This window comes from Scyliorhinus torazame, chromosome 8 (assembly GCF_047496885.1).
Source record: "Scyliorhinus torazame isolate Kashiwa2021f chromosome 8, sScyTor2.1, whole genome shotgun sequence".
NCBI classification, from domain to species: Eukaryota; Metazoa; Chordata; class Chondrichthyes; order Carcharhiniformes; family Scyliorhinidae; genus Scyliorhinus; species Scyliorhinus torazame.
In genome coordinates this window covers 103275702-103303137 of record NC_092714.1, presented here as the reverse complement: position 1 = coordinate 103303137, position 27436 = coordinate 103275702, and the positions used below count along the sequence as shown (strand labels likewise).

Here is a 27436-nt window from a genome sequence, read left to right as displayed (position 1 = left end):
AAATGTAATGTGCGGTGTGGTGTAATAGTAAGCATTATAGGCCACCTGATGCTCACTTCCCAGGCTCACGTACTTAGGCCTTCAGAGATGCTATTGTCTGAAATCCATGGAAATGCAGCTGACTCAATAATAACCTTCAGGATATAAGAAGAAAAAAAAACTAAATGGGAAGAAAATTGGGGAAGGAGCCTTAATTCACCTCTTCAAGCCAATTTCTAATCCTTACCATGCTGATCAAAATACAGGAAAGAGGAAAAATAGCGATGTTTATGGCTCTTGCATTTCACCGTATGTCGCAATATTTGGGGTTTAATATTCTGCAGTGAGTTTGTAAACTGACTTCCAGTGCTGCAGATGTAGTAACATTGAGAACTCAGTCCTGTCAGTGCAGAGGAATAATGTTTTTAACCAAGAATACTAACTTTTTAGTGGGCTTCCTCTTCATTTAATATAGAAAGTCTCCCTTGGGAAAACTAATGATGTATTTTCCAGCCTTTGCAGAAAGCTAATGTGCACAGAATACACACTGAACTGCTGGATTTCGGGTTCACTCTGCTGCCCTCACTCCCACTGGAAACCACTCAACAGTATAGTTGTTGTCTGGAGGACAATGCAGTACTGTGTAACAAGCAGCATTGTGTTATTTATACTCATAAATCTCTGCTCAGCATTCTCGCAATACTGATACTGATATGTTTATGGATATATTTCAGGCATCTGTCATAATATCCACACATGTATATGAAATGAAATGAGATGCAGACAGGCAGTGATTGACACAAAGGATGCCCAGTAAGCATACAACACAGCACAGCCAATCACCAGACAGGGCACGACCACTATAAAGCCAGAGGGCACAAGGTTTCCCGCGCTCTCGGGACCCAGCTACTGAGACAGTCAGAGTCCACGAGCTAGCAAGCACAAACACCATGCGGTAGCTAGTAAGTCTGGTCAGGCTACTATAAGGTCACTAGTCAGATCAGTATAGTGTTGACCCACAGCTGAATTTGTACAGCTGTTCATCTAGTTGAATAAAACAGTGTTGGATCTTCTCCTGTGTTAGACGTCTGTCCCAACGACGAATGGTGTGCTGTCCTCACAGTTAACAAGGCTCGCATCTGATTTAAACTGGACACCGGCGCGTCTGCGAACCTCATCTCACAATCCGACCTCGACACCATCCGGGCCCGACCAAGCATTCTTCCACCGGCCTGCCAGCTCCTTGACTACAATGGCAATGCCATAGCTGCTAGTGGCTTGTGTCAACTAGAGGTATCCAACAAGGCGATCAGTTACGTTACGATTTGAAATCGTCGGGCCTGACAGGGCGTCCCTGCTCGGTGCTCGCGCCTGCAAGCTCCTGAACCTGGTTCAGCGAGTCCAACCATGTCATCGTCACCGGCGACGGCCTCGCCCGATGGAAATTTGCAAGCCGACATAGACGACATTAGCACGCAGTACCACAGTGTATTCGATGGAATGAGCCCGCTCCTGTGCCGATACAGAATACTGCTCAAGCCGAACGCCACCCCTGTAATCCATGCACCACGCCAGGTGCCGGCACCCCTCAAGAATCGTCTACAAAAGCAACTACAGGACCTCCAAGACCAGGGCATCATCTCAAAGGTCACGGAGCCAACAGACTGGGTCAGCTCTATGGTCTGCGTAAAGAAGCCATCAGGGGAGCTCTGCATTTGCATTGATCCCAAGGATCTAAACCGCAACATCATGCGGGAGCATTGCCCAATCCCGAAGCGTGAAGAATTAACCAGTGAGATGGTTTGTGCCAAATTCTTCACTAAGCTCGACGCCTCCCGGGGTTTTTGGCAAATACAGCTGGACGCGTCCAGTCGCAATCTGTGCACGTTCAACACCCCGTTCGGCCGCTACTGTTACAACCGCATGCCTTTTGGTATCATATCTGCCACCGAAGTGTTTCATCGCATCAAGGAGCAGATGATGGAGGATATCAAGGGAGTACGAGTATACGTGGACGACGTGATCATCTGGTCCACAACGCCCCAGGAACACATCGCTCGCCTCAAGCAGGTCTTCCAGCGAATTCATGAACATGGTCTCCAGCTCAACAGGGCCCAGTGCTCTTTTGGTCAATCTGATGTAAAGTTTCTAGGCGACCACATCTCGCGGCAGGGTGTGCAGCCAGACGCCGACAAGGTCTTGGCGATCAACGCCATGAAGACCCCGGAGGACAAGAAGGCGGTCCTCCACTTCCTCGGGATGGTCAACTTTCTCGAGAAATTCATTCCCAATATGGCATCCCACACCACGGCCCTCCTCCATCTCGTCAAGAAGTCAATGGAATTCCAGTGGCTGCCCACACATGAAGCGGAATGGCGTGAGCTGAAGGCAAAGCTCACTACAGCCCCAGTTCTAGCTGTAGACCCAACCAAGGAAACCAAGATATCAAGTGATGCAAGCCAGGATGGCATTGGGGTGGTGCTTCTCCAGCGAGATGACTCCTCGTCCTGGGCTCCAGTGGCATATGCCTCCAGGGCCATGACGCCCATCGAGCAACGGTATGCCCAGATCGAAAAGGTGTATCTGGGTCTCCTGACAGGAATAGTCAAGTTTCATGACTACGTTTACAGCCTGCCAAAATTCACGGTGGAAACAGACCACAGGCCTCTAGTCCATATAATCCAGAAGGATTTAATTGACATGACACCTCGGTTACAGCAAATTCTTCTTCGACTCCGCCGCTATGACTTCGAACCTGTCTACACGCCAGGCAAAGAGCTGATCATTGCAGATGCCCTATCCCGGTCCATCACCACATCGTGTGAACAAGGTGACTTCATCTGCCACATAGAAGCGCAAGTGCAATTGTGTGCCACCAACCTCCCAGCCTCTGACGAACGGGTGGTCCAAATTCATGAGGAAACAGCCAAGGATCCTTTACTGCAGCGTGTGATGCAGCACCTTACCCATGGCTGGCAGAAGGGACAATGTACCCAATTCTTTAATGTTAAAGACGAGCTGACGGTTGTGGAGGGAATCCTTCTGAAACTCGACAGGATCGTTATTCCTCAAAGCATGCAGGCTATGGTGCTGGGTCAACTCCATGAGGGTCATCTTGGAGTCGAGAAATGCCGACGCAGAGCTTGGGAGGTGGTTTACTGGCCGGGTATTAACCAGGATATTGCCAACACGGTCCTCAACTGCCCCACCTCTCAGAAGTTTCAACCGGCTCAACCCAAGGAAACGCTGCAACAGCACGAGATCGTGATCTCTCTGTGGTCCAAAATAGGTGTAGACCTTTTTCACGCCAGGGGGCGTGACTACGTACTCCTGGTCAACTACTTCTCCAGTTACTCAGAAGTGGTGAAACTGTCCGACCTCACGCCGAAGGCGGTCATCAAAGCCTGCAAAGAAACGTTCGCCAGGCACGGGATACCGCTCACGGTAATGAGCGACAATGGTCCATGCTTTTACAGCCAAGTATGGTCTCATTTTGCACAGTCCTACAACTTCCATCACATTACCTCCAGTCCCCATTACCCGCAATCAAACGGGAAAGCCGAGAAAGGGGACCATATTGTCAAGCGGTTGCTGTGCAAAGCTGCAGACTCAGACTCCGTCTTCAACCTGGCAATGCTGGCATACAGGGCAACCCCACTGTCTACTGGGTTGTCTCCAGCGCAGATGCTCATGAATCGCACTCTGAGGACCACAGTTCCAGCCATCCATGTTCCAGACCTTGACCACCTCATGGTACTACAAACAGTGCAGCAGTCCCGGGCCCAACAGAAGGCCACATATGATGCTCATGCCACAGATTTACCTGAGCTGGATCCAGCCGATCATGTTCGCATCCAGTTGCCTGAGGGCGGTTGGTCAGCCACAGCTGTTGTTGTCAAACAAGTTGTCCCGAGGTCTTTCATTGTTCGCATGGCTGATGGCTCCCTGCTACGGCGCAACAGACGGGCATTGCGAAGAGTTCCACGCCCACCATCTGACCGCAGTGCTCCGCCGGCTATCATGCTTCCTCCGGACGTACCCTGCCACGAGGCCGCCGATCTGCCAGCGATCCTGCCGGCCCACGCGACCACCGCAATAGCAGCGACCCCACCTCTCCACGTGCAGGCGGCTCCTGATCCACCTCTGCGGCGATCGACAAGAATTTGTCGCCCGCCACAAAGACTGAATCTGTAGACTTAACTTTTGTAAATTTTTGTGACTGAATCAATCATTCTAACTCTTGTAAATATTGCTTAGTTTGCCATGTATCTGCACTATCGACACCTTCCCATGTATATACGTTTGTTCAGTCACCGTTTGTATATAGTCAGGCATATATATACATATATATATACACACCTCAGTATTTATTTAACTCAAAAAAAAAGGGGGGCGATGTCATAATATCTACTCATGTATATAATGAGATGCAGACAGGCAGTGATTGACACATAGGATGACCAGTAAGCATACAACACAGCACAGCCAATCACCAGTCAGGACACTACCACTATAAAGCCAGAGGGCACTAGGTTTCCTGCGCTCTCGGGACCCAGCTACTGAGACAGTCAGAGTCCACGAGCTAGCAAGCACAAACACCATGCGGTAGCTAGTAAGTCTGGTCAGGCTACTACATGGTCACTAGTCAGATCAGTTTAGTGTCGACCCACAGCTGAATATGTACAGCAGTTCATCTAGTTGAATAAAACAGTGTTGGATCTTCTCCTGTGTTCGACGTCTGTTTCTAACTTCCCTGCATCAAGTGCAGTCCACATCAAACCAACCTTCCTAAGACATCAGCATCCACGAACTTGACGTTGCAGCCATTTGCCATCACCATCCAATGACTCCGTATTCAGGTTTCTTCGACTTTTTGTCTGCTGATTTACTCAAAATGGACTTTTGATTCTGACCTTGTGTTTGGAAAGCTGAAATCTTTACCATTTGTATCATAGCTGAAAAAGTGAACAATTGGATATATGCCTCAACTGGAAGTTTAGTTTCCAGATATATCTGGCTTTTCTTGAGTAGGTATTGAAGGCCGGTGACATGACACATTCCTGTATTAGCTGAATCGCTACAGGATCAGGTTGATTTTGACATTCTACCAGGGAATAATCTTTCAGTGATGCATTTTTTCCCTTTTATTCTGAATGTCAAGGCTGTAAACAGCATATATCTGAGGCAGCAAACTTTAATTGCCTCTGGAAGTACCTCATTAGTAAGTCAGAGTGCAGAATTCCTGCCCGAAGCTTGAGTGAAGTTGATGAGCCTCATTAACATTCAATATTAATGACACTTTAATGTTACTTATATAAATCAGCCTACCTTCCAAATGACACTGTACGTTATGACGCTGGTGCTGTCAAAGGTCAGTCAAATTTTTTGAGTATTTTTAATTTCCAGATTTATGTCGACAATGATATTTGCTTGTCCTCTACAACTCCACCAGGGTCATCAGCAATAGCCTGGTTGCTTGTCACATAGAAATTTGCACGTATGCATGTCGGAAATTGAAACCAGCAATAGATTAACTGACAGATATTTTATACTGCACAACAAAACATAAACAGCAAAAACCCACAGATTAAAATAACTATAATCAGGTAAATAAGAAGCATCAAATTTGTTGCATTTGTCTTTGCAGAGATTCAACTATTAATACTTATGTATATATTGCGCTGGGGCGCTGTGCGGGCCAGTCTGCATGTTTTCCTCTGGATGGACTTGCACTGGAGCAGTGTCTACATCTGAAACTCTCCGATAGGTTTTGCCTTACTTATTATTAAAAATAAAAATAATTTATGGCACGAGGTGTGACCTGTAATTTGCATTACTAATCCAATCCATGCACTCTCCTCTCAATATAAATATAGAGAAGTGTCCTGACCCAAATCATTTCTGGCTGGGATCAGAAGTTAAATTGTCACCATGCTATGGGAAGCTTTTGAAAGGTCTTGGTCTATTTTGCTTTTCTTTTTTCTCTCATCTCCTGTCCTATCCTCAAATCAGTGATCCATCTCCACTTGCACTCACAGTTGTGCAGCACCTAACCCAACTCCCCGTTCTCCGTGTGATCTTGGATACACCACCAGCAAGTGACTTGTTCATCGGTATCATAGCCAATCTTGGATGGCACGGTGGCGCAGTGGTTAGTACTGCTGGTTCACGGTGCTGAGGACCCAGGTTCGATCCCAGCCCCGGGTCACTCTTTGTGTGGGGTTTGCACATTATCTCCGTGTTTGCGTGGGGCTCACCCGCACAACCCAAAGATGTGCAGAGTAGGTGAATTGGCCACGCTAAATTGCCTCTTAATTGAAAAAAAAATCATGGCCAATCCTGATCCCGTCTACATCCAAGGCCAACAAGAATTTTGGGAAGGACTCAATGGCAAAGAATAAGGAGCAGAAATCCTAGCCGATTGCTGTGACCATCCTCTCGCCCCCTCCACCTCTCCTTAGACTTCTGGTGTGGGGTTCCACAGGGGGCTTTTGGATGGTCTTCTTAGGTGAAGTTATGCTTGTCTAACTCAGCACAGGCCAAGAAACAAAACCAGGATCTTTCTGATCAACATGGCTCACAACCACACATTTGTATTTCATTTATATCCATTGAGCCTCCATGGGAGCAAATAAGGGACAACTAAATCCTGACACTGGGTGCAAACAGTACAACATAATGTTCAATTGCTCAGCATATTAATTTACCTTCAGAGCACAATGTCCATAAAATAAATCATCAACCAAGTCTGTATTGGTGACATGAATGACAACTTTTGATTTCAATGGGGTGTTTGTGCCACACATTGTTTTAATAAGGGATTTTCACATCAGTATTTTATATTTTGTTTCTCTCTAAAACTAATAAAAACAAATCTTGGTGTTCTAGCAAAGTGATGATTGCTTTGACAAGGTATCAGACATCCTACAGCACCCAGAGATGATTCCATTTCTTTAGTGAGATGATATCAGTCTCTCATTTAAATAAATCCAATACACTGACTAGTCTATTGTAATAGGATTTAGAGATTCTCAGAAGACTAAGCTTTCCTACAAGCACCTGTCAGTCAGTCAAACCTGTAATCATGCTGGACTGCTTACTCACACATTTCATTTATTTTATCTTTAGATGCTTTAACCTAGCTTGCCTACCAATAAATAATATAGATCCGTTATAAAATCACAAACATATATTTTCGACTTGTCGACACAAACTGAGCTTTCATTTTATTTCAAGTGAACATACCACGATTATAGATTTTATTCTATCACTGATATCTAAGAAGAGTTTTCAAGGTCAGTAGGATTTCCTCCGAAGTGCCGATCATGTTTGTGAAATAACAGTAATGTTCCCAGAAATACCTCACTGCATGCGTAAAATGAATGTAAAATCCACTGTTTGGAGTTACAAGGACATACCAATCTTCCCTTAGAGGTGAAATTGGATTAGGTGCGTGCTTGCAAAAATCCAGATGTGGGGAGTTAGTTGGTGGTCGGCTGGGGTGGGAGCTGAGTGGGGAATGGTGCTGGAAACACACTTTCCCAAACTGATCCTGTCTTGCCTCAGTGAATAGGTCAATTTTCTAGAGGTATTAAGCCCCATAATACTTTAATCCATGTCTCAGTGGTGGGGATTGCTCACATTTTTTTTCAATTTAAATTCGTACACATTTTAACTGTAAAGAGTAAAAATCCTATTAGCCTGTTCATATATTGATCAGATTAAGTAATTACTCAACACACAGTTTTCAGCTGCTGTCACTACTTTGAATTGCAAATGTGAATACTAATATTCACAGCAAATAAAACACTATTTCAGCTGTGTATCTTGTCATAAGCAAGGGAGAGATGTTGGATAATTTCCCCTTTTTCCCCACCTCTCAACTAACTGCAACCGAATATATTTTTGAGGAATGTTTTAACCCCTTGAGTACCATGACTTTTAAGAGCAGACACAAAAAAGGTTTCCTTGTAAGTCAAAGGAAAGGATACATATTCATTTTCACAATACCCTGAATGCAATCGCAATATATAACCACTTCTCATGTACACAGAGACAGACACAAGGAAATATGAGTTCCAAAGATGTTAGCATACACTTACATTTCTTTGAAGTTAATATTAATCTAAAAAGATTGTCAGATGTTTTGGAGGCCTGGAAATTGACTTTCAGTTCACTAGATGAAAAACTTTCTTTGGTGATGAACTCACATAGTATTTCTAGTAATATAAGTGTGGTAGTATGTATTGGGGGTCATGTGGGACTGGAAGCCCTAATGTCATTGGCTGACAGATCCCGGGTCCTGGTTGGCCGTTGACCTCATACTCCGCCCTGAAGGCGAAGTATAAGAAGCCGGTGCCTTCCCCCGCAGGCCAGTTTACTATCGGGCTGCTGGGGAACAGACACGCTTAATAAAGCCTCATCGACTTCACTCTATTCGTCTCATGGAGTCTTTGTGCGCTACAATTTATTAAGCGTGTCTGTTCTCGTCTCATGGAGTCTTTGTGCGCTACAATAAGTTTTCCAGCCTTTCAGTCAAACTTGTAGTTGAGCCTTGTAATGTAAGTAAAACATATTAGCCCCACTTCTCTGCCTATGGGGGATTCTTCAGGTAAGATCCTTTCTCTCATGCTGTGCTGCATATCTTATCTCATAATGATGCATTAGGGCTGTTCTTAGAATAATAAGATATAGAAACATAGAATTCCTACCGCACAGAGGGAGGCCATTTGACACATTGAGTCTGCACTGACCCTCTGAAAGAATACCCTATCCTTTGAGGGCAGGACGGTAGCACAGTGGGTAGCACTGTTGCTTCACAATGCCAGGGTCCTAGGTTTGTTTCCCGGCTTGGATCGCTGTCTGTGTGGAGTCTGCATGTTCTCTCTGTGTCTGTGTGGGTTTCCTCCGGGTGCTCCAGTTTCTTCCCACAAACCCCAAAAGACGTGCTGTTAAGGAATTTGAACATTCTGAATTCTCCTTCTGTGTACCCGAACATGTGCGGAATGGGCGACTAGGGGCTTTTCATAGTAACTTCATTGCAGTGTTAATGTAAGCTTACTTGTGACATTAAAGATTATTATTATTGTGCTGGTTCGAATTTAGTGGTTAAAAGCCAACAGAACAGTTATTGCACCAGTCCAAGCAAAGCTGCTGTATGAGACAGCCTGCCTGATCTTTGTCTTAACACCAGTTGCTGCACCGTAAATTTAACCACTAATTTTCTGAGTCATGCCTACTGGTTTAATGAAAGCCAGCAGTTCATACCAGCCTTCTATCTACTTTGCTTTTTTATCATTTACTCGAGAATAATTCTTTCTACGGAGCAATGTTGCAGAATTGCAACCCAAACAGTACATGAGGAGCCTTAAAAATGCAGTCTAGATTTTGATTCAGCAAGATCAGCATTGCTGGTAATTACTGTGGCCCAGCAATCATTCTCGGAAAATAGCGAATGTCTCTTGGGGTAGGAGTTCATGTGTGGACCAAGCAGCTGTTTTCAGCTTATGTTGAACTGAATAAGTCTTTATGGGTGATAAAAACCCTATTCAGAAAGCAAATATATTGTCAGAAAGATTCATCTTGTTCAAAAACTGGCAACATCAGATAGTAATAATGACATTCTTTCTGCCATTAGTAATCAGAAATAGAGGATTATTCAAGGGCTATTAATAAATATGTCAGCTTTTTTTTGGCCTTTTAAACAAGCTTACTTATTAAATGATCTGCTTTAATGACTAAGTCAAGGAGAAAGTTACGTAACTTAATGGCTTTGATTCACAGAGAAAACACTGATATCCTATTTAAAGGGATAATGATGTGCATTTTGATTTTTTTTAATAGTTTCAGTTTGGAGAACAACCTGCTCTGTTAATTCCATTGCAGAGCTGCCAAACTGGCTGCTGGGAAAATTCATGAGGCACAAGATGCAAGTGTATTGTCACATCGATGGTTTCATCTACAGATGTTTTGTGTTTTTAAAACATATTAGCCGATGGCGAAATCGCGATTGGGCGGAGTATAGGTTCCGACAGTAAAATCACGGCGGGCACCGATTTGACACCAAATTGCTATTGTCCATCTCCTCGACAGCGCCATCAATACGGTCCAGAATGCATGTACAGTAAACACCATTTGCATGCCATTAGCGGGCCTCACCCAGTATTCTCCGGGGCCTCCGCGATGCACTATCTCTGATGGCCCGAGTTCCCGACGGCGCAGTTCACTTGTGCTTATAAAAATCGTGAAACCGGTATCAAGGCTGCTGAGGGCGAGAGAGAGTGTGCGGAAAGTGTCCAATATCACCATAGTTTGCTGACAGTTGTATCGCAAGCCGGGAGAAGGGCTTCTGCCAGGGCTGGGGGCAGTAGCGGGGGTTGGCCAGGATGTGGGCTGTGGGGTCAGGTAGATGGGCACGGAACACCAATGCCGTAGCCAGCAAGGCAGCCATGCAGCTGCGCACACCGCTAACGGCCCACTCAACTTAAGGCCACGGGTCGTATAGGTCCCCCCCCCAGGCCACCCACCCCCCAGGTGCCCGCTGGCCCTAGCTGACCCATTCTCCAGCATAACCAGTGCCATCTTGTTGGCTGGAATAAGTGCATGTGGGGAGTGTAATGTGTATATGCAATCATGGACCCAGCAAATCCAGCACCATTTTTCATTGGAATCGATTGTGTTCCATGTAGCACTGGTGCTAGCCCCATCACAGTCGTTGAATCGGTCCAGGTGCAGCGCCAGTTTTGCTGTCATGAAAGTCCACAAATTCTGCCCCGGTGTCAACATTTAGTTTCAGAAACGGAGAATCCTGCCCATTGTCTTTCTTTCCTCAATGTACCTGCCATACTGACACCAATTGCCCATTGCTATTTCACCAAAAGGGCTATTTTTCACATATCTTGTTGCTCTTGACATACCTGAGTTCTGGATAGGTTACCTTATTGAGTGAGGGTCATTGACTAATAGTTCAGCAGCAGCAAGAGTGACCAATTATTTTCCTGCTTAAGGTTGGATGCTGAAGCTGATTGTAGAAAACTTATTGTTACTCCGGCTGACATCAAATTAACAGCATAATCCAGGGACAGTAGGCCAGGGTGGAATGCTCATTCACAGGATCAATGCAGACTCGATGGGCTGAACGTCCCCCTTCTGCACTGTAGGGATTCTATGGTTCATTTCTATGGTACCTTTGTAACCTGCACAAAATCAGACTGAAAGCGGCCAAAATTGGACAACTGATTGCTCCAATCTGAAATTCCACTTCTTATCACTAGTGCACTGCTGCTGACCACTCTTTCTTTGCACACCACATCCAAATGTTGGATGGGCAGGTGAGGTCTAGGTTCCTGGCTCATTTACCTTCCATCCTGCTGCCACTTTCCTGTGCTACCTGCAGAAATCGGTAGTCGTCCCTGAGGTAAAGGCAGGAATGCTCGAGGGCCGCTGGTGGAGAGAGAAGGCCTAATAGTGGCTTCCCCTCCCTTCACTTTGTCTTCCCTGCATTTGGCTCCTAAAAGGCTTGTCTCAACCAAGGTCTTCAGTCGATGTGTTGCAATTTAGGCACAGTGGGCTTAACAGCTGGCTTGTAATGCAGAACAGTGCCAGCAGCGCGGGTTCAATTCCCGAACCGGCCTCCCGAACAGGCGCCTGAATGCGGCGACTCGGGCCTTTTCCCAGTAACTTCATTGAAGCCTACTTGTGACAATAAGCGATTATTATTATTTAGTTGGATCTTTTTAATGAAGCCCACATCTCATCCAGCTCTGTAATAATTCTTAACTACTGAACCACCCGAGGTTTGCTCAGGGCCACTATGTGGCTCTCAAGGTGCTTCACTTGACTGTAACGAAAAATGGACACTGAGCCAAAGATGGAAATATTGGGAGGGGTGACCAAACGTTTGATCAAAGAGAAAACCTTGAAGGAGCGTCAAGTGATGAGTTGGAATTCAAGAGTTTACGTGATTTAGTGGTGAGATTCCAGAGGATAGAGCCAAGACAGCTAAAGGAAATCCTCAATAATAGTGGAACAAAGTAAGGATGCAGATTAACACATAGTTTGGGGGCTGGGGGTTGTAGGTTATAGAGTTAGGGAGGGGTTGAGGCTGTGCAAGGGTTTAAACATGAAAATGGTAATTTAAATTTGAGAGACCAATGTAGGCCAGCAAGGACTAGGGTATCGAGTAAGCAGGACTTTGTGCAGAACTGGAGAAGAGCAGCAGAGTTTTTCATGAGTTGAATTTTTTCACGAGTTGAGGGTGGAGTCTGGGGGGCAAACCACAAAGGAAATGGAATTAAAAACAGAAAATGCTAGATAAAGATCAGTTCTGAGAATGATCATATGGACTTGAAACGCTATCTCTGGTTTCTCTTTCCACAAACGCTGCCAGATCTGCTGGGCTTATCCAGCATTTTCTGCTTTTATTTTCGATTTCCAACATCCGCATTATTTTGCATTTATTATAGATATTGAAAAAAAAATCAGGTGCAGAGGGTCTGAGTGAGGAGTGTAAGAAATTAAAGGTTTTGTCTGGGTTGGACATGGGGGGGGGGAGAAGCTCAACGTAGCATTGAATGGAATGCTGAGTTTGTAAACAGTTTGGATCAGTCTCAGACATTGCTGGAAGAGGGGATAAAGATGTAAAGTGTATGGCAGGGACAAAAAGTGATGGCTTGGGGATTTTCAATGTCTGGAGGAAATTACACTCATCCAAGACTAAATGTTGAATCATAGAATCCCTACATACAGAAGGAGACCATTCAACCCACCAAGTCTGCACCAACGCTCCAATTGAGAACCCCAGACATGCCCACTCCCCCATCCTATCCCCATAACCCCACCCAACCTTTTGGACACTAAGGGGAAATTTAGCTTGGCCAATCCACCTAACCTGCACATCTTTGGACTGTAGAAGGAAACCTGAGCACCCGTAGGAAACCTATGCAGTCATGGGGAGAATGTGGAAACTCCACACAGACAGTCACCCGAGGCCGGAATTGAACCCGGGCTCCTGGCTCTGTGAGGCATCAGAGCTAACCACTGAGAGCAGAGAAGCAGTTGGGTGTGTCGGAGGGGTGAGGGAATCAAGAGAGATAGAGACAATGCAGAACTGTGTGACATATGAGGGTAGATGTGAAAGTCCTTTCACGCATGTGGATGATTTAACTGAGGGCTATTTGCAAGAAGAGGGGACAAAGGATAAGATCATCGGGGACTCCTTAGATGATGATGTCGTGGTAGCAATAAAAATTATTGCTGGAGATGATTTGGCTGCAAACAGGGAGGTAAGAGTGGAACTGCGCGAGGCAATCTCATGGAACTGAACCACAGAGAAGAGTTGGTGAGTGAAAGTGTTTGACAGTCTCGAAGGCTTTATAGATGTTGCAATATAAGTATATAGATAATGCAGTGACAGTCATAGTCCCAGAAAAAGTCATTTGAGACTTTGGTTTGAGTCATTCTGTTGCCTTGAAAGAGGTAGAAAGCTTATTCAAGACATTTGGCCAGATAGTTGGTGGGACACATAGTTGCAGGTGTGGGATAAGATAGTTTAAGGACTTGGGAGATTGGGATTGAGAGATGATTTTCATAGAATTTACAGCAGAAGGAGGCCATTCGGCCCATCGTGTCTGCACCGGCTCTTGGAAAGAGCACCCTACCCAAGGTCCACACCTCCACCCAACACGAAGGGCAATTTATCATGGCCAATCCACCTAACCTGCACATCTTTGGACTATGGGAGGAAACCGGAGCACCCAGAGGAAACCCACGCACACACGGGGAGGACATGCAGACTCCGCACAGACAGTGACCAAAGCCGAAATCAAACCTGGGACCCTGGAGCTGTGAAGCAATTGTGCTATCCACAATGCTACCGTGCTGCCCACAATTTTGTCACAGAAGTTTAGGGAAAAAAATTGCATTTGTTTTATAGTAAGGTATCTTCATATCTTCATTCAGTTTAAGAGGAAATGTGGTGGAAATGCTACTCTTCCCTAAAGAATGCAATCAATAAGCAGTTCATGAGCCTATCTTAGTTATCTAAAAACACCTTGTACTACATTGTTCTGGAAGGTCTCTAACCCTGGGTGGTCAGCAGGCGGTATTTGGTATAGGCTTGCCTCTTGAATAGTAAGCAAGAAGATTGTAAAAGCTGTACAGCTGCTTTTTAAACAGTAAGCTGCCTGGGCAAGCTTTCATCAGGTCAGAAAATACATGAGAGCTATTATTTTGTTTAATGCAAGATGACTGACGTGAGATGAAGGTCTGGTGGTTCAATGGTAGCATCCCTACCTTTAGGCCAGAAGCTCTGAGTTCAAGCCCCAGTTCGGGACTTGATAGCCACAGAAGGTGTGTTCATAATGTGGCCCAAACAGGCTGATTATCAACCTCTAAATTCTTCCGATATTTCTGATGGCAGTTAGTAAGAGCGGGGTGTTTGCTGATCAGCCATGTTGCAGAAGGCAATGACAAACCACTGCAGTACTTTGCCAAGGCATAATCATGGACCAATCGAATGGAAGTCCATGTCACCAAGTCCCTCTTAAGGCATGGCACCTGTTAAGGAAGACTAATGTGGTGCAATCTGGTGTTTTTTGTACCCTTGTGGAAGGAATGCTGTACTGATGGAATTCAGAAAGTCTGATCAATACTGTTGCTCTGTAGATTCACTTGCTGCGAAATAAAATAACTTAACAATTCATATCTAGCCTCATCTTGCAAAGCGTTTTCTCGTTCCACATTCAAAAACATGGAAAAGTGATCCATTTACTGGAGCAACTGATGGTACCCAAGTAAACAGATCCAAATTTATCACAATTTAGAGGAATGGTTGATAACAAAAATAGTTTTAAAAGGAAAGGCATAAAGTGTTCACTGAGTGGGAACAATTTGCAATGTAAGTTAGCAAGGAAACCAAGCTGGGAAATTGGATGGTTAGCAGTTTAATGAGAATTGAGCTGAGCAAGCAGGAAATTAGTTTTGTGGGTTGGTCCAATATATATATTTCTCCAACGAGAAAGATGAAATTGCACTGAATCATCCATGTCATCTTCCCATCTTTTCTGCATCAAACGTGATTGGACCGTGTTGTTAGGTATCTAAACATTGTCACACAGTATGATTTTCATGTTATTTTTAATCATCAATTGGAGCTGGAAACAATTTGAATTCTCGCTATCGTGATTTACTGCTTCATTGTTTCGGAACGTTTTGTGACTAGCATCTGAATGGAAGTCATCAACATTTGTCCCTCAGATTATTGTGCAATGTCGTGCTAAGGAACAGATTGGTTGGATAAAATGCATTTTGTGAATCAACAGTAGCTTTCTGACTAGAACCAATTGTATTTAGATACTTGTACTTGCATTTTGTTCGTGCATTTGATGGTTAATAAAGTCAAAACATTTCCCCCCCATTTTCTGCTCTTATGCTCAAAGTTCTGAGCACTTTCTGGGGTAGGGGGTGCAGTGAGCTTTGAAGTATTTCTTTTTGTGCAAAGCTAGATAGATAATTCTGTTTCTCGACTATAAAAGTCCTCATAGCACTGTCTGATCATGTGTCCTTCTAAGGCCCACACTTGCATGTTCTCCAGCAAGTGTCATTGGATAACAATCAAGAAGGAAAGCCTTCACTGACTTTATTCCCGTCCCTATTCAAAGAACATTGAAGTATTTAGGGCGTGATTCTCCGGCCTCGTTGCGCTGTCGCTCAACAGAATGAGGCTGGTGAATAGCGGGAGAGGTCGAAAACGAGAACCGCGCCAGGTGCCAAACAGTTTGCGATGCAACCGGTCCGCTCCCGAAGGCGAAATTGGGATCTCGCCGAAGCGTGACGAGAAAGCAATTATCACCACTTAAGCCGTATTTCCATACAATTAATGAGAACGACCCATATCCAACGGCCTCCCATCATTCATCAGTCTCGCCAGCAAGTGGTCACACTGGCGCTGGTTAGTGCTATTTTTAAAAATGTGAACCTGACGGAAGGGCTTCTGTGGAGAGCCAAGGAAGTGAGTAGCCATCTTTGCCCACAGGCAAAGAGCCCGAGGGTGCTGGGCTTGCCACCTCAGGGCCCGGCAGGGGCTGGGGACCCTAGGCTGGGGTAGGGGATCCTCGGCTGGGGTGGGGGACCCTCAACAGGGATGAGCTGCCTTGGGAGGGTTGGGGGAGGTGCTGGGGGGGGTCGGGGGGCAACCTGTGGGCAACCGCGCATTGCACCACCTTGCCAATAACTGGATCATGTGCATTCGTCTCGGGGGCAACTCTTGTTCCTGCCCGTCAGCCCCACCGACCACCCATATCACCCACTGACTGCCGACGCCTCTGGCAATGCAGCTGAAGGCTATCGCTAATAGAGAATTGACAATCGTGGTTAAGTGAGCACTTCACAAAACCCAAGTGGATTCCCGTGGGTGGGCGGACCATTTAGAATGTGGGAGCCATTGCCTAGCGACCCAATCAGATAGTGATGCCTGGACACTATCCCTGAACACTGCGGGAGGCAACACCACACATGCAGCAGCCAACATTCGAACACCCTGTGGTAGTCACCACTGTTGTATTATACTGTATATATGGGTATTACGGTAAGGCCCCTGTACTACAGGTACGGGGACAGATCCCTGCCTGCTGGCTCCGCCCAGGAGGCGGAGTATAAATGTGTGTGCTCTCCGAACAGCAGGCATTTCGTAAGCTGCTGTAGGAGGCCACACATCTCTGTAATAAAGCCTTGATTACATTCTACTCTCGTCTTGTCGTAATTGATAGTGCATCAATTTATTACACAGAGATTTTTCAGAGATCGACCTCCGCATCAAGCCAGAGCGCCTGCAGCTGCATCCTCAAGCAGACAATGCCAAAAAAGACTTCCAACATTAGCTAGCTTGCTTTGAAGCATACATCGGGTCTGCGCCAGACCCAATCTCAGAAGCTCCAGATTCTGTACACGCAGAAATTCGGCACTCCTCCGTCGAAAAGGAGGCCCAAGCGATCATTGAAGCTGTGCGACATTGGAGGCATTACCTGGCCGGCAGGACATTCACTCTCCTCACTGACCAACGGTCGGTTGCCTTCATGTTTAATAACACACAGTGGGGGTAAGATCAAAAACGATAAAATCTTGAGGTGGAGGATTGAGCTCTCCACCTACTATTACGAGATTTTGTATCGCCCCGGTAAGCTCAACGAGCCCCCCGATGACCTGTCCCGAGGTACATGTGCCAGCGCACAAGTGGACCGACTCCAGACCCTGCACGACGATCTCTGTCACTCGGGAGTCACCCGCGTTTACCACTTCATTAAGGCCCGCAATCTGCCCTACTCCATCGAGGAGGTCAGAGCTATCGCCAGAGACATCGTCATCAAAGCCCTCAACACCATCTTCGCTCTGTTCGGTTTCCCCGCCTACGTCCACAGTGACCGGGGATCCTCATTTATGAGCGAGGAGCTGCGCCAGTACCTGCTCAACAGGGGCATTGCCTCGAGCAGGACGACCAGCTACAACCCCAGGGGAAACGGGCAGGTGGAACGGGAGAATGGGACGGTCTGGAGGGCCATCCAGCTGGCTCTTCGGTCCAGAAATCTCCCGGCCTCCCGCTGGCAGGAGGTCCTCCCCGACGCACTTCACTCCATTCGGTCACGCCTGTGCACCGTGACCACGAAACCCCCCATGTACATCTCTTTGCCTTCCCCAGGAAGTCCACCTCCGGGGTTTCGCTCCCAACGTGGCTGGCAGCTCCAGGACCCGTTTTCCTCCGCAAGCACGTGCGGCTCCACAAGGCGGGCCCTTTGGTTGAGAGAGTACAGCTACTCCATGCGAACCCGCTGTACGCCTACGTAGCGTACCCCGATGGCCTCCAAGACACAGTCTCCATCAGGGATCTAGCACCTGCTGGGTCCCCATACACACCTCCCCCCCTGCCCCGGCGCCACCCTCCCCTCCCCCGGCGCACCCCACCACAGTCCCCGCTCAAGGACAATCCGTCCTCCCCTTGCTCCCATCCAGGGACGAAGAGTATTTCGACATGCTCCCGGAGTCACCGAAGACCAAGCCGACACCTGAGTTGCCACCAGCACTGCTGCGCTCTCAACGAAAGATCATGGCGCCCGATCGTCTAAATTTGTAACCTTCTCTGTAATTTTAAAACCAACCTGTATGTATATAGTTTTCCACCCCACCCCCCCCCCCCCCCCCCACCCCCCCACTGGACTCATTTTTAACAGAGGGTGAATGTGGTAGTCACCACTGTTGTATTATATTGTATATATGGGTATTACGGTAAGGCCCCTGTACTACAGGTACGGGGGTAGATCCCTGCCTGCTGGCTCCGCCCAGGAGGCAGAGTATAAATGTGTGTGCTCTCCGAACAGCAGCCATTTCATAAGCTGCTGTAGGAGGCCACACATCTCTGTGTAATAAAGCCTTGATTACATTCTACTCTCGTCTCGTCGTAATTGATAGTGCATCACACCCAGGGGATGGGACACAACTCTGGGACATATCCTTGGTTTCCTCCGGGTGCTCCGGTTTCCTCCCACAGTCCAAAGATGTGCAAGTTAGGTGGATTGGCCATGCTAAATTGCCCTTAGTGTCCAAAATTGCCCATAGTGTTGGGTGGGGTTGCTGGGTTATGGGGATAGGGTGGAGGTGTGGACCTTGGGTAGGATGCTCTTTCCAAGAGCCGGTGCAGACTCGATGGGCCGAATGGCCTCCTTCTGCACTGTAAATTCTATGAAATTTGAAAATAAAAACGTAAAGCACTTTGGGCAAAAAAATATCAAAAATAATTTATATGAAGATTTGGAATATTCTTTTATTTTGAGAAGGTTATAAACAATATTCAGTGATTTGGTATATTTCTCCAACAGTGCTCCATTTCTTGTCACATGTTTTGCTTAGAGAATCTCAACTGATCACAGAAAATGTGTTTGAATAGTGTGCGGGAAGAGGTTTTATGGTACTCTTTTGTTTTCATATATGACACTAGAAACATACTAGAAACATTCTACAGGTTATGGAAGAGCAACACCTAAATAGGACAGTTGGTTGCAATTAGGTATGGCCTATGGTACGGGCGTAGGGTGCCATGATGGCACAGTGGTTAGCACTGCTGCCTCACAATGCCAGGGATCCGGGTTTGATTCCTGCCTTGGGTGACTGTTTGGCGTCTGCACGTTTTCCCCATGTCTGCGTGGGTTTCCTCCGGGTGCTCCGGTTTCCTCCCACAGTCCAAAGATGTGCAGGTTAGGTGGATTTGCCATGCTATAATTGCCCCTTAGTATCCAAAGATGTACAGGTTAGGTGACATTACGGGAATAGGGCGGCAGAGTGGGCTTAGGTAGAGTGCTCTTTGGAAGGGTCGGTGCAGGCTCGATAGGCCAAATGGCCTCGTGCACTGTAGGAATTCTACAGATCTTCTATGGATCAGCCATTCGTACAGCCCAGTTTTTTGTTTTTGCAGTTCTGTGGGTGAACACAATACTGACGTTTCTTTTTACCTTTTAGAGCCTGTCTGGAAACGAGTGCCGAGCAGTGGAAGCGACTACACATCTCACTCCAGGACTTATTGGTATGGTTGAATTTGAAGAACGATGAACTGACGAGGCAAAGACCTATTGGTGGTGATGTTCCCGCTGTACAACAGCAGAATGATGTTCACCGAGTAAGAAAAAATTGATATTATCACTACTTTAAACATTTGTCGTAAAGGATATTTCAACTCCATATCTGTTTGCAAGGACTGATTGGTGATGCGTAAACAATGGCAGAACCTTCCATTATTTGAGAAATATATAGCCTTCTTAGTTAGATTATGAATTAATCACTGCAAATAACAAAATGTGCTCAGCTTGCTAACTTCATTCTTTTCAAAATTAATTACTGCAGAATAACAAATTCAACTTGTTGGGAAGCTGTGCAAGATGATAAAAAGATCACGTCCTGGCACAGTGGTTAGCACTGTAGCCTACGGCGCTGAGGACCCGGGTTTGAATCCTGTGTCTGGGTCACTGTTCGTGTGGAGTTTGCACATTCTCCCCTTGTGTACGTGGGTTTCACCCCCACAACCCAAAGATGTGTAGGTTAGGTGGATTGGCCACGCTAAATTGCCACTTAATTGGGAAAAAAATAATTGGATACTCTAAATTTATATTTTAAAAAACATGTTCGGGGTTCATTTACAAGATTTGAAATTTAACCCTCACACATTCTGGAAAGTGCACAGCACATTACATTTGCACTTTAGCCCAAACTGAACAATGCATCTTTGTTGACCTGCAGAATCTTCTTACAATCATGGAAAAGCAATGATTTATTTATTTATTTATTTATTTAAGCCACAATGGTAGAGAATTTGGAAAAGGTGGGATAACTCAAGTAAAAACATTCTCTTAGCAGCAGGATTATGTGTGAAGTGGAAACTATGACTATATAGATCAGTGCAGCTGAGCCCTCGAAAGAAACATTGTCCAAGGATATATTCACACTCCAACTGTCGCGTGAATGTCAAGCAGTCTTGCACCAACTCTACAGTTAGCATATGGCTGACCCAAAGAATGAAGGCTTACCCTGACAATGACACAAAGCAGAGTGAAACTTCCTTGAGGAGATATTCTCAATTGACATGCTTTGTTTTCAGTTTGGGTTTTAACACACAATTTATCGACACACAGGTTTAGCATGAGTATGAGGTATAAACTGTAGTGTTAGCCCATGCCTAATTAAACTGTGAATTGGCTGAAAGGGAGAGATAATTTCTTCCAAAAGACGAACACAATTGTGGACGGAATTTTTCAACAGCATTCATACTCTTGATGGGGAGTCTCTGTTGAATCTTGATGAAAAGTACTGTTCCAAATTCTGACAGCTGGACTTTGTGTTGCTTTAGCTGGAGTTTTCCTGAGTAATAAATTCCCACCTATTTTTTCTTCATGCCTCTCCTGAACATGTTGGCAAGAATGTCCTAGAACCTTTGAGGGGAATTATGGTGCAAAGCCAACAAGGTGTTGTTTATTGCAAAGACATTTTGAGCGTTATTGATTTACACTGGATTCTGATTGAAACATTGATTCATACAAATATCCTTTATTGTTAGGACCTTATCAAGTTGTAAATCTCTGTCATTTGCTTACGTAACTTCAAAGCGTGCAAGAGACTAGTTCACTTGAGTTCTGTGCATTTACACCAATAATGCGCTGACATAGATATTTGATGAAGTATGTTGGAGAAGATGGTATAGTGTTCATGTCACTGGACTAACAATCCAAAGGCCTAAGATAAAGCTGAAGGGACCTGGGTTTGTTTTCCACTAAAATAGGTGTTGGAATTTAACTTCAGTTCATAAAATCTGGAATTGAAAGCTAGTCTCATGGTGACCATTAAACAATCATCGAAGTGCTCAGCATATTGCAGAATCCCTCCTTCAACATATATGAAAGGTTAAATATTTGGCTGAAAAGGGCTTGCATTTTCCTGCCCCCTCGTGTCAGCACCCAAAGCCCATTGACCTTTGGTGTGACTGGATGATCCCAATGGTGGGCAGGGCTGGAAAATCCTGTTCAAGGCCTGGCTTGATACATGAGTTTTGATTTTGTCAATTTTCAAGGACAAGCTGAATTTATTTTATCCAGAATTGAAGAGATCAAGGAATGGCTTGCGAACCTGTTGCACCATGGCCAATGACACAGCAGTCACCTGCAAACTATAGATCACTGGTGATCGGTTTGGTTTTGGTTTTGGCGCTCAGGCAACTAAGGTTAAAGAGCTTTTATACCAAGACGGTGGAATGCTGACAGCAGAGGACATTTGATCTCTGATTAAGTGAACAGTCAGTATCAGATAGATTGTAAATATGGTGGGAGCTAGCGCACAATCTTGTTTGACCCCATTCCAGATTTTGAAGGTATCTTGATTTTGAAGACATCTGTTTCAGATCTTTCATTCAAGAGAGTTGTAGTCATATCATCCTGGAGCAGTTGCAGGATTGTGATGAGATTCCTTGGACATCCAATCCTTCGGAGCACAATACACCAACTCTCGCGACAGTCAGATCTGTGAATGCAATCAAGAGTTCATGACAGGTTTCTTGGATTTGTCTGGCAACAAAGACTACATCAGAGGTTTCTCTAGAAATTTTGAAGCCACACTGTTTCTCTGGGAGGATTTCCTCAGCAACAGGAAATAGGCAATTCGGGAGAATGCATGTCAGTATGTTCCCTGCCACGGCAAGAGGGAAATACCCTAACGGTTTCTACAGCAATGATTTATCACCTTCCTTGAAGATAGTTACGCTTGCCGCATTCCTGAAATCAGGGGTGGTGATGGAGGGCAGGGAGAGTTATGTTTCCTCGTAAATCTGTAGGATAAAAATTCTTTCCAGCATTGACTGATGGATTTGTCATTCTGAAGAAGAGAAATGTCATCCTGTGAACTAAGGGGTTTTCTGTCCATTCAACCATGGTTTATAGATGATGCAAATGGATTCAAAAGATCTTCATATGTCATGATGGTCAGCTTATTGTTGGATATCAGGGGCTTTCTGTTCCCACCACATGTCCTTTATCTTCAGGATTTGTCTTTAGACATCATGCTTGAGCTGTTGGACTGCTGCCTTCTTGAGTTACAACCTTGGGTTGTTCTGTCAGGCAATGTAAGTCACTCGTTCTTGTTCTCAGGAAATTGTTTTCATGGTGTTAATAATGCTCGAACCCAAAGATCTGGGCACAGGAGTCTAGTACAGCTGACTTTATTTGCTGTCTCTGTTCTGAAATTGAGATGGATGTGTGAAGGTTTCCCAGACTGATCGGGCGCTGCACTTGGAATTCTTCTCTTCTGTCGAGTTGCTTTAGTGTTGAGCCATTTATGCCCTTCTTCTTTGACTATTTGGCCTTGTGATGTCTTAGTGCTAGGTGGATGTTCATCACCAATTGAACAAGTCTATGATCTGTCCAGCAGGCATCAGTTAATGGATCAAGTGATAAAGACGTTACAAAAGGGTGTTTGTTATAATGAAGTCATGCTGACCAAATGTTATCAACTGGAGGACACAATTTGTAATGGCTTTTTCCACCCCATTTTTCCCAACGGCTCCGCTCCAGACATTGGATCGATGGCCAGAACTGGCATTAGAGACCCCCAGAAGGATGATATTTTCTTTCTTTGGGATGGCAGTGAGGACTTGTTCAAGGACAGAGTAGAACATTTCCTTAACATCTTCATCACAGTCAGAATCAGGGTCGGGGTATAAGCTCTGATGAAGGTGGCATATTGATTACGACTGAGCTGTGAGATGATCCTTTCACTTATATTATTAGGTAGTTCTGGCAATGCATCCAAGATCCTCTTCTGGGTGGCAAGACCAACTCCATGGACATGAGGGTCACTATCAGTCTTTCCTTTCCAGGAGAACGTGCATCTCCCCACTTATCAGCTGCCCCCCCCCCCACCAAGGAAGGCAGGTCTTGGTGAGGGTGGTGATGTCAATTTGGAGTCGTGATAGCTCATGTGATTGCAGTTCTCCTTTCTGGACGGTCACACTTGAGATCCCCCATGAGTTTTCTTATATTCCAAATTGGAAAATTCAGAGTTTTCTTTCTTTGACCATAAAGATGGTGGTCCTACAGGGCGTGCTTCCCCAGCCAGGGGGAACTGGGACAGATTGTTTTTCTAGCAGCCTCCCCATTTGGGGTGAACAGAGGATATCCTGAGGAAGACTAATCAGTCCCAAATGCAGCTGTCCAAAGACATCTCTGTCCCAACAGTCGTGTCCAACAACATTCATGCATCTGCCACCTGTGTGCAGATTCTTGACTCGGGTCACTCAACTTTACAACCTTATCCCCAACATCAATTCTACATCGCCACAGATCTTGGCAAATTGACGCTGGGAGAAGCCTGCGTGTGACTTTGTTTACATGGGGTCTTGGAACACTATCATTAACCACATAATCCTGCTGGATTGGCAATCAAATTTCAGTCACGTATTACACCATGATGATCAAGGCTACTTTGCTACTGCAGCCTTTTTCCACCTCCATAGCCAGAGATGACGCATGTTATGCCAGAACGTTTTGGACCTCACTTTGTCTGGCAGCTCGCCCCCCCCCCCCGGCCTTGCCCTATCAGCAACAAGGAGGTCGCAATAACATTGTTCAAGTGATCATCAGAACACACACGCCTCCACCACATCAATGTTCAGATTCACAGAGGGAAAATGTATAACATTTGTACTGGTACAATTCCTGAAGGTTTAATAGTATTTCTCTGATGACTTAATTTCAATACTAATTTTAGCCCTTGTGGAAGTTGAGATATAATATGCCATATATTTATTCCAGACTTTCAAGCGGGAGTTGAAGGCAAAGGAACCAGTGGTCATGAGTGTTTTGGATACAGTGCGTGTGTTCTTGGCTGATCAGCCTATTGAAGGACCTGAAAGTCTTCTGTCATCACCAAAAGGTAATTACTCCACTCATGTTCAGAGCACAATAAAGTTTAGTTACTAGCCATTCAGTCTCTGTTGTATGATTTGCTGAAAACTGTTTGCTCATGTTCAGCTGAGGACAGTTATACTGAGTTGCAGCTTTCTTACTGATGAGGTGAGGCTTTGTTCTTATCCGCAGGCCCAAATATATAGGATTATAACATTTTTTTATCCTTGCTGCTCCACACTTTTTGAAAGAAGGGTTCGGCACAGCATCAGGCTTAGTCAGTTTCTTTTCATGTTTTATTAATGTAGGGACAATTCTCAACCATGTTGCGCCTGGTGAGAGGGAGAGCGCCTAAAAGGGGTTTGAGGTGGACACCAAATGAAGCATGACACTCCCTGCAATTGGCACCTTATGCAATCTGGTTCATGCCCCTGCTGGCAAATGTGCATTTACATAAACAAGGACCGTTTCTTGCCCACGTCTTCTCCAAATTCCCCCCCCCCCCCCCCCACCCCGCGCAGCTGAGGCTGGCATGAATCACCATTGGTCTCCACCACTGGAGACCAGACCAGGGGGCGCAGGATGTTCATAAACATCTAGGAATTAAGTGCTTTCACTTCCCCTTTTTCTCGTAGACAGCACTTTAACACTTTTTATGTGGCCTGTCAATCATAGCCAAATGTTTATAAACATTGCAGTTAGGTTTACAGCAGGCTATTTGAGATGCACTCAAGCGTGAAGGGAAATTAAATTAAACAATCTAGACATCTGATTGTCTGGAAGCTGTCAATTACAGGCTACAAAAACCTTTTTCTCTTTGAAGTGGATAAACATTTTGTAGATCAAAGGATCTGAGGGGGTTTAAAGCCTGGTGATGTGGGTTTGGCTTTCTATGAAGTCACAGCTGCTGCTTTCTACACATCTGTCTGAGGCAGCAAATGTAAAGAACAGGTAAGTGAAATTAGTGATATTTTTCACTCTTTCTGTCTGGACTGCTCTTTAGCTTCCAGGCAGTGGTGGCTGGTTGTGGGGGGGAGGCTCTGTTATGGGGTGTGTGTGATATACTTATCTGTATATAACTGTACATAGCTGCACCAATATATAGCAGTACCAATGTATATAGCTGATGATCAATACCCGTAGTGACAGTTATGACCTCCTGCCAGTAGATGGAACCAGACACACATGGAGCCACACATAAATATATATCGGAGGACAGACGAGACAGGGCACATGGTAGCAGGATGGACAACAAGACAGTCGTATCTCACCTTAGCTCTACAGTAACCTAGAATTAATTGTCTGTACATAGGTTAGTTGGTTACCTCCCAACGTGTTAAGAATAAATACATGTTACAACCATACACTCATGTTCTACGCGTGCCTTCATGTTCAGGGGAGTCATAGACCACAACATGGTGCCAGGAGTGCTGAAGAACTAAAGGTAACCACAGACAAGACAAACCACGCGGAAGAATAGAAGAACCTGAACGAACGACCTCTCTACCAACCTGGTGAACTAAGGATTTGCAACCCCACGCATCGCAAGACGGTGAAATGTGAGATGGATGGTTTGAAGGTATCCCACCAACTTCAAGTCTCGGGAAATCTGGACACAAACTGGCGCAGTTTTAAACAGCAGTTTGATCTCTGTCTTTTGGCCCATGATCTCCAGGTGCTCCCTGATGAAAGGCACGTTACATTGCTGCTAACGACAGCAGGTCTTCAAGCACTTGAACTTTATAACTCTTTCGGTCTTGATAACGAAGAACAGTGCTACGACGAGGTGATTCAGCGCTTTGATCTCCATTATTCTCCTAAAAAAAAATTACTTTTGAATGATACGTGTTCCCTTCCCATGCCAAAAAAGACAAGGAATCCTTCGACAACTTTGCAGTGGATTTAACGTTAAAGGCCCAGTCATGCAATTTTGGACAGTTGCAGTCTTCAATGTTTTTTAAATAAATTTAGAGTAACCAATTCTTTTATTTTTCCAATTAAGGGGCAATTTAGCATGGCCAATCCACCTACCCGGACATCTTTGTGTTGTGGGGGCGAAACCCATGCAAACACGGGGAGAATGTGCAAACTCCATACGGACAGTGACCCAGAGCTGGGATCGAACCTGGGACCTCGGCGCCGTGAGACAGCAGAGCTATCCACTATGCCACTGTGCTGCCCTGCAGTCTTCAATGTTCCATGACCAAATCAGTTATGGGATCTCGGGTGTTGCGCTCAGAATGATTGTTGAGGGAAGACAACCTCATGTCGGCCACCACCATCAGAATCTGCCGGGCAAGTGAGCTCTCTGCGCAGCGGATATGGGCCTCAGCACAGAAAGTGTTGCCGTCAAACTCAGATGCGATGCTGGCAACATAAATGAAAAAAAAATGCCGTGATGCAGTTCAGAAAGAAACATGGTCTCGGTGCGGGCGGCAATTTTGAGCGCATCGATCCGCAACAGAAAGAAACGTGATCTCGATGGGAGCGGCAATTATGGGCAACAAGCCATTTTGTTGCAGAAATGTAGCAGCAGACTGTTGCCATGGTGATGTCCTGCTGTCAAACAAATTTGTCACAAGTGTGGCTGAACCGGTCACTATGCCTGCCGATATACAGTTGTCTGGGCAAAAAAGAGCCCAGACAAGGGCAAAGGGGATAACTACTGGGCCGATGTGCATAAAGTTATGAAGAATGATTCAAACTGTTCAGCCGGCCGAAACAAAGAAGTGACGCTTCCGGTCTGCAGGAAACATTGAGGACAGACCGACGATCCCAGTAATGCTCAATGGAATGACCATCAAATGCAAACTTGATACGGGATTGAGAGCAAACCTGATCCCGTTCTCGGAGGTGCAGGGGCTAAAGGCCGAACCTCACATCACTCCAGAAGGAATGCTTTTGAAAGACAACAATGGTCATCAGATCCCAACTTTTGTGAGAATGCGAGCTTGATGTCACCGTCAGAGAGGTAACGCATAGAATGCGATTCTCCGTGGTGGAGACGGAGCGTGATTCGCTCACCGGCGTGC

At 45.5% G+C, this 27436-nt stretch overlaps 1 protein-coding gene across 15 annotated transcripts in view; it reads left to right on the top strand.

The window, feature by feature from the left end:
• Window positions 1–27436, top strand: part of dmd (dystrophin) — a 3042490-nt gene that overhangs the window by 2655028 nt on the left and 360026 nt on the right. For all 15 annotated transcript variants that reach the window (XM_072513983.1, XM_072513987.1, XM_072513978.1 and 12 more), the window contains 2 exons: window positions 19483–19639; window positions 24312–24432. In XM_072513983.1, the coding sequence (XP_072370084.1) occupies window positions 19483–19639; window positions 24312–24432 (278 nt within the window). The remainder of the gene's footprint in view (window positions 1–19482; window positions 19640–24311; window positions 24433–27436) is intronic.